A 7,619-nucleotide genomic window follows, 5' to 3' on the forward strand; every position below is an offset into this window, starting at 1 on the left:
CTGTTCGTGTTCATCATTCATTTTACTACGATTAATCATGCTCCGTTCTTAGAGTCTCGGTCTCTTGGTCGCCAGGCTAAAACTTTATTGTCACCCGATGTAGACCAAAAGAACGAGACTCTAAAAATCCAATTGTCCTTTTTTATTTTTTTCATTTTATCTGTCTATTTTAATAGGCCAACCCAAGCTAATTGTCCAAGAATTTGTCAGCCCACAACGATGAGGTTGTAATTTAGCCTAGCCCAATTCAGCTCAGGGCCTTTTGCTCTCACTCTCAGTCCCATTTGCGAAGAACTTCGGCGTTCTCTGGAAATCCCCAATTGAAAATTGAATAACATTTTGAAAAACCAGCAAGCCCTAGAGTGGCCATTGTCGCTCGTTATCACTCTCTCATTCTCCGCGGTTAGAGCCACCGACTCGGTAATTTTGCTCTTCCCTTCCTCCATTTCTTTTAAATTTATCGTGCTTTTATTTCTGTGTTTGTAGAATTGGGTTTCCGTTGTTATTTGGTTTTTACTTGATTTTGATCCAAATGGTGTTCCGTAGGTTGTGAAAATTGGGGGAAAATGTAAAGTTTGTTAATTTAATTGGATTTAATTAGCATTTTGCATCTAGTGCTTATCCATCTATTTGCACTGCAACTGGGTCAATTTTTTGATTGCTGATTAACACCGTGACTTGATTAATTTGTTCTTGCTGGGTTAATGTATGCAACTGGATAATTTCTTATTAGCTGGTTTACGCTGTAAGCGGGTTAGTTTGCCCTCGCTGATTTACGCTGCAATTGGGTTAATTTGTTCCGGCTCATTTACAGTGCAAACTTCATTACTGTTTTTAATCCATACTGATTATTGGGCTTGCTGAGATCCGAAAGAATATTTTGATTGTGCCGCGTCTTGGTTTTCAAGTTTTATAACATTTCACTGAACTTGTTTTGGTAGTTTAATAGAGTGTGTGGTATTGGTTTTCAAGCTTTGTAATTTTGCTCTGTCAAAGTTTGTGAGCACCCTTGTTTCTGTTATGGTGGAACTGGAGGCTGAAAGAATTTTACAATGATGGTGCATTTCATTCATTGATATACAAGTTCTTTCAGCGCTTAGTTGTTTCAAATTGTTTTACTTTTTACAAATCAAACCTTTTGTATGGTAGAGTGAGTAGGCAAAACATATGATGGATGTGCAAGCTACATTAGGACAAGAACACAAATACTACATCTGTAAAACTATGCCTTAATGATCACCGTATGAGATCTTTTAATTACTTTTCTGTGCGATAATGTTTTAATGCATTTGATTGTGATATTTCATAGGGTTTATACATCCAGTAGATGAAGGAAGCTTCTTTCGTGGCACACAATTAAAAATGAGTAAATTGAGACAAATCCAAAAACCCTTTGTTCCCAAAAACCGTCTTTTGAACTTCTTCTTAGTGAGTAGATCGAGACAATTCCAATGGACATCCGATTGTACTGTCTTGGGATGAGACTTGTTTGATTTGCAGGCTGGAGTTCTAATCTGAGCAACACATTGGGTTTTATGGGGGCATTTTTTGTTAGTAGTTGAACTGCAAAAGGTTACAGCATTGCCGCTTTATGTAAAATGTTTATGTAAGTTTAAACCCAGATTTTCATGGGATAAGACCATGCATGAGCACCTTCCACCTTGGTGAAAGTAGTTGTTTAACTTAAATACAAAGCGGTGGTTGTGGTCATGTTTGTTGTAGCTTTTCTCGTGATGTATTTGATTTTCTTTGCAACTGAACTTCTCCAGTCTTCTTTCAAAAGTCGGGTACCCCTAACAGTTTCTTGCTTGGATAGGTGTTCTTCAAATCATAAAATGGGTCGGAAGGTTGGTACGGTATATATAAATCCAAAGAAATTTGGGACTTTTCACAAACCTTGCATGAAGGAAATGATAGCATTTCTCAACTGCATGGCTACTAACCAGCTCTGTGATGATAAGTGTGTAAAGCAGAAGGAACTTTTGGGTACTTGTATGGAGGCTCAGGTAGATTTTTCGTTGTTTTCCTTTGGATTATGCATCTTCATTTTGTTCTCCCTTTTTTGCATCGATTCTTTTCATTCCTTGAAGTCTATCGTAATGCACCTGATCCTTTCGCTACAGAGCAACAAAAACAGAAAGTCAATGGGAAGCATCAATTACCACTTGCAGAGGCTGAGCAGGGGAAGGAAGTAGTTTGGCTTTGTAGGGAACATTGTTTAAGTTGATGCATGATTATTTGGGGTCATCAATTATCACACACCCATTTTTGTCCTTTAATCGTCAATTCATTTGATCCGATGACCGGAAATTAAGAGGGGTGTGTGGACAGCACAACCGTGTTTCTATTGCAACACCTGAGAGTGTTCACGTATAATTTCCCTGCTTCATTCAATAGGTATGGGAATTTCTGGACATATTGTTTTTGAAAATCTGTTGCTAATTTGGTTTAATGATATTTTCCATTGATCTGTAAACCTAATTAACTTTAAAAATGAATTATGAAAATATCCTCTTTTTCTTCTCTTTAATTGCGAAAATATTTTTTTTCTCTAATTTATTTAAAATTTGAATTGGATTTAAGTTCTGTTAAGTTATTTGATGGTCCTGTTTTTTAGGTAAGTGAATAGGGAAGATACACATTATGAAAAAAATTTCTTAAGATAAACATTATATTCCACATTCACTGCCATGCCCATTTTCGTCGTTTTTGCATATTTACAGTAGTTATACATAAAAAATTTTACCGAGCATTCAGACATTATTTATTTATTTTTGTTAAAAGCACTTTTATAACTAAAGTTTACAGAACACTAAGCTGCTTTATTTTACAACCGTTTATTTTCTCAGTACAACAAAAGCAATTGTTTTTTCAAAAAGCACATTAATACCAACCTAGTCCTAAGTCTTTGCGTCTGTATAACAAGGCTTTGTTTTATCTTTATTTTTTAGTAAATGCTCTTATCAACATGAGCTGATTCGGCTTAACATGCGTGTCCGAGAAGCTCACTTCTCAGCCCGAGGGGCCATCCTCCCGGTCCGATAGTGACGTGTTAGATGTGAGCATCGGACTAAAAACCAATCAGTCATGCAACGGTAATTTAGGATCAACAACATTACTGTTGCAAACCCTAACAGTTCGGCGAGAACGATGACACAATCCAAACAATACCTGTTTGAAACAAACTCACCTAAATCAAAAGAATAAAACAAGATTGGTAGCAAAAGAAAATTTAGGATAATAAAAAGATTATTAATCATCGGTCACAAAGAGCAGGATGGAAAATGAAAAATATGAACCGAAATTCATAAACCATAGCACCAATAAAAAAACTAAATTCGCAACATAGACATATCCAACTACATACTGTGATTGCCCAAACCAAAAGAGCAGTTCATGGAACTAAAAAAATTTTTCTTAATCAACTTCCTCGATCTTCGGTCCAGCACCACCTGAAGCCGCCGGAGGAGCATCTTCGTCCGGGGCTCCGCCACCCACATCAGCACCCGCACCCTGATACATCTTGGCAATGATGGGATTGCAGAGGTTCTCAAGCTCTTTCATCTTGTCCTCAAACTCATCACAATCACCGAGCTGGTTCCCGTCAAGCCACTGAATGGCGTCTTCGACTGCATCCTCGATTTTCTTCTTGTCCGCCGGATTGAGCTTCGAACCAATCTTTTCATCCCTCACCGTGTTCCTCATGTTGTAAGCATAGTTTTCGAGTGCATTCTTGGCCTCCACTTTCTTCTTGTGATCCTCGTCCTCTGCCTTGTACTTCTCCGCCTCTTGAACCATGTTCTCGATTTCCTCCTTCGACAATCTACCTTTGTCATTGGTGATCGTGATCTTATTCTTCTGCCCGGTGGTTTTGTCCTCAGCAGAGACATTTAAGATTCCATTCGCATCGATATCAAAGCAAACGGTGATCTGGGGCACACCTCTTGGAGCCGGAGGGATGCCTGAGAGCTCAAACTTGCCCAACAAGTTATTGTCTCTAGTTCTTGTTCTTTCACCTTCATATACCTGAATCAACACACCAGGTTGGTTATCCGAATAGGTTGAGAAAACCTGTTCTTTCTTGGTGGGAATCGTAGTATTTCGTGGGATAAGAACAGTCATAACTCCACCGGCAGTCTCCAATCCAAGTGAAAGAGGGGTGACATCCAACAAGAGCAAGTCCTGCACCTTCTCATTTCCCTCACCGCTCAAAATGGCAGCTTGCACGGCCGCACCATACGCAACTGCTTCGTCAGGGTTGATGCTCTTGCAAAGCTCCTTACCATTGAAAAAATCCTGCAATAGTTGCTGCACCTTGGGAATTCTAGTAGAACCGCCGACGAGAACAACATCATGGACAGTGCTCTTGTCCATCTTAGCATCCCTCAAACACTTCTCCACCGGCTCCATACACTTTCGGAAGAGATCCATGTTGAGCTCCTCGAATCTCGCTCTGGTTATGGTGGAGTAAAAATCAATACCCTCAAACAGCGAATCAATCTCAATAGTTGTTTGAGCAGTGGAAGAAAGAGTCCTCTTTGCTCTCTCACAAGATGTTCTCAATCTCCTCAGTGCTCTGGGGTTATTGCTAATGTCCTTCTTGTTCTTCCTCTTAAACTCTTGCACGAAATGATTCACCATTCTGTTATCAAAATCTTCACCCCCGAGATGAGTGTCACCAGCGGTAGATTTGACCTCGAAAATACCCTCTTCGATCGTAAGAAGCGAAACATCGAAAGTGCCACCACCAAGATCAAAGATGAGGACATTCTTCTCACCAACACTAGTTGCTTTCTTGTCAAGTCCATAGGCAATGGCGGCTGCAGTTGGCTCGTTAATGATACGCATAACGTTCATGCCCGCAATCACACCGGCATCCTTCGTGGCTTGTCTTTGAGAGTCGTTGAAGTATGCCGGGACTGTGACAACGGAATTCTTCACGGTTGAACCGAGGTAGGCTTCTGCTATTTCACGCATCTTGGTGAGAACCATAGACGAGATCTCCTCAGCAGCAAACTGCTTGTCCTCGCCCTTGTAGTTAACCACAATTGTTGGCTTGTCGCCGGCACCAGCAATGACCTTGAAAGGCCATAGCTTCATGTCACTCTGGATTGTGGCATCAGTGAATCTCCTACCAATCAAACGCTTTGCATCTAACATAGAGCAAACAAAAGTAAAAGTGGTCAAAATTTGGATATTAAAGCTTTGACAAAAAAAAAAGAAAAAAAAAGAAAAAAAAAAGGATAATGAAAGAAACATTACTGATCAAGCAAATCATTATAAGGGAAACATCATAATCAAAGCATAAGATGCCAATAACCTAAAAACAACAATTACAACTGTACTATCACAAATCATGTTTAGATATACCAAAGATTGAGATTAAAACATTTAAAACAAGTACATTAATTATCTGTCACTGACATCAAATCTACACACTAGTAATCACACATCTTTAGTCATCACTCAACCACAATAATCAGCCATCTCGCTTTCAAGTCCAAACGTGGAGCCCAATCTCTTTTCCTATTTATCCAGGATCTCAAAAAAAGAAAAAAAATATTGGAAACAAAGGCTACACTGAATTGTGATTCACAAAATTAAATCTTAGGAAATGACATGTTTTCTTCTAATTTTTTTTTTATTAAAAGATGAGAGTTTTAACGAAAAACTCATGGTGCTGTTCACTTCTAACGAAAAACCACATTTTTATATTTCTCAGGTACTATTCATTACATCTTCATTTGTCATTTTTTATTAAAACTAATTTTTTTTTGAACTTTTCATTAGTTTTTCTTTAAAGGATACTATATATATCAAATATATTATGAGATGTCATACACCCCTGATTAAAAATGTGATCAAATAGTATATAATCAACGACGAATTACTATCCACATTTATTTTTTCAGATGCGACAAAATACATAAAATAAAACCATCTTATCAATCAAATCCAATTTATATTTACTTACTTGAGTCATCACACATGCACAAATGAATCACAATGACCAATTTAACCTTTAGCCTTATCAAACCACCATGAAACCCTAAGACACACAATCTTTCAATCAAAGGTCATATTAGACAAATCATGCATGCAATCTGCAGAAACGAAACAATAAAAAACAATTAAACGAGGTTTAGATGTGCAGGTATACTCACCAAAAACAGTGTTGACGGGGTTCATGGCGACCTGGTTCTTTGCGGCATCGCCAATCAAGCGCTCAGTGTCGGTGAAACCAACGTAGGACGGCGTCGTCCGGTTACCCTGATCATTGGCTATGATCTCAACACGATCGTGCTGCCAAACGCCGACGCATGAGTAGGTGGTTCCAAGATCGATGCCGATCGCTGGACCCTCCCCTTTTGCAGCCATTGTTGAAAACTTGTAAAAAACCTTTTGAATGAAATTTGCTTTTTTGTGAGTAGTATGAAGGTGAATTAGGTTATACTGCTGAACCGATGGTTACATGTAGATATATAACAGAGTAAACCTTCTAGATCGAGTTGTGTGGGATTTCATAGACCGAGTTTCCAGAAGCTTCTTCTCCAACTGTTTCCATATTTTATAGCGAATGTGTGGTTTGACAGAGTAAAACTGGAATATGAGATTTTTAATTTTTCTGTTTTTATTTTCTCTTTCTAAAACATGAGTTTCTTAGCTTAAGAGTTGGAAGAATAAATTGGTTATGAACTTACCATTTACGAGATTTGAACTTAAAAATTATTACTTAAAATGTAATGAAATACCAGTAGAACTTAGTTGTAAATGACAAACATGAGTTTCCTTTTTTGGTGAAATGGCAACGGTTGTATTAGAACGTTAAGAAGATCTACAAATTTATGAATATTTGGACCAAACAACGTACTGTGACACTTCAAACGTTGTGATTAAGTTGTACAAGGAATATATTTAAGGCTAAATTGGAGCAAAGGTATCTAATCTATACTACGAGTTCAGTTTTCATATCTAAACTCTACTAATAGCTCGAATTATGTCATTTGTTGCACTAGTAATTATTTTAATTAACTCCGTCAACTTTTTCATTAAGTTGAGGGATAAAGTAGAAATTTCATCCAAAAAATAAGAAAATAAAATTTTAAAGAGAAAGACTTGGCTCCTCGAGGATTGAGGGGATTGAGGAAGAACTCCTCCTTAAAATATCTTGTGACCTATTCACGAAACTTTTTGATTATGATCAGAACTCCTTAAGTATTGACAAAGTGATTTTAGTTTTAATTATTTTTTGTTCATCTTTAGATTAAATACCCATTTTACCCCATAACTAAAAGTTGATAGAGTTAACGAAAAGTCCACAAGTGCAACACGGGGCATAATTTGAGGATAAGAGCAACTGTTAGTAGAGTTCAGAGATCAAAACTAAACTTATGGTATGACTTCACGACCTTTGCTACAATTTAGCCTATATTTAAATGACTCAATGTAAAATAAAATTAAAAGAAATCCTCTCCAGTCATCGATATGCCCTAGCCGTCGTTCATCTTAAACCCTCTCTCTCTCTCTCAACTTATTGCCTCCAGCCACCACCACCACCAAGATTCCTCCTCCCACCCCCTTCTTGCCATCGCCGTCACAAATCAGCTACCGCCACCACA

At 37.9% G+C, this 7,619-nt stretch overlaps 2 protein-coding genes across 2 annotated transcripts; one reads left to right on the forward strand and one right to left on the reverse strand.

Annotated features, from left to right (window-relative positions):
• Positions 1 to 288: 288 nt before the first annotated feature.
• Positions 289 to 2,530, forward strand: LOC137743576 (uncharacterized). Its single transcript, XM_068483496.1, has 3 exons — positions 289 to 420; positions 1,817 to 2,006; positions 2,124 to 2,530. The coding sequence occupies exons 2-3, from the start codon at positions 1,836 to 1,838 to the stop codon at positions 2,193 to 2,195; spliced, it is 243 nt and encodes an 80-aa protein (XP_068339597.1). The 5' UTR covers positions 289 to 420; positions 1,817 to 1,835; the 3' UTR covers positions 2,196 to 2,530.
• Positions 2,531 to 3,221: 691 nt separating this feature from the next.
• LOC137743810 (heat shock cognate 70 kDa protein 2-like) lies at positions 3,222 to 6,378 on the reverse strand. Its single transcript, XM_068483747.1, has 2 exons — positions 6,165 to 6,378; positions 3,222 to 5,153 (listed from the first exon to the last, which is right to left on the reverse strand). Exons 1-2 carry the CDS (start codon positions 6,376 to 6,378, stop codon positions 3,418 to 3,420), a joined length of 1,950 nt encoding a protein of 649 aa, XP_068339848.1. The 3' UTR covers positions 3,222 to 3,417.
• Between the last annotated feature and the right edge of the window lie 1,241 nt (positions 6,379 to 7,619).

This window comes from Pyrus communis, chromosome 8, assembly GCF_963583255.1.
Source record: "Pyrus communis chromosome 8, drPyrComm1.1, whole genome shotgun sequence".
NCBI classification, from domain to species: domain Eukaryota; kingdom Viridiplantae; phylum Streptophyta; class Magnoliopsida; order Rosales; family Rosaceae; genus Pyrus; species Pyrus communis.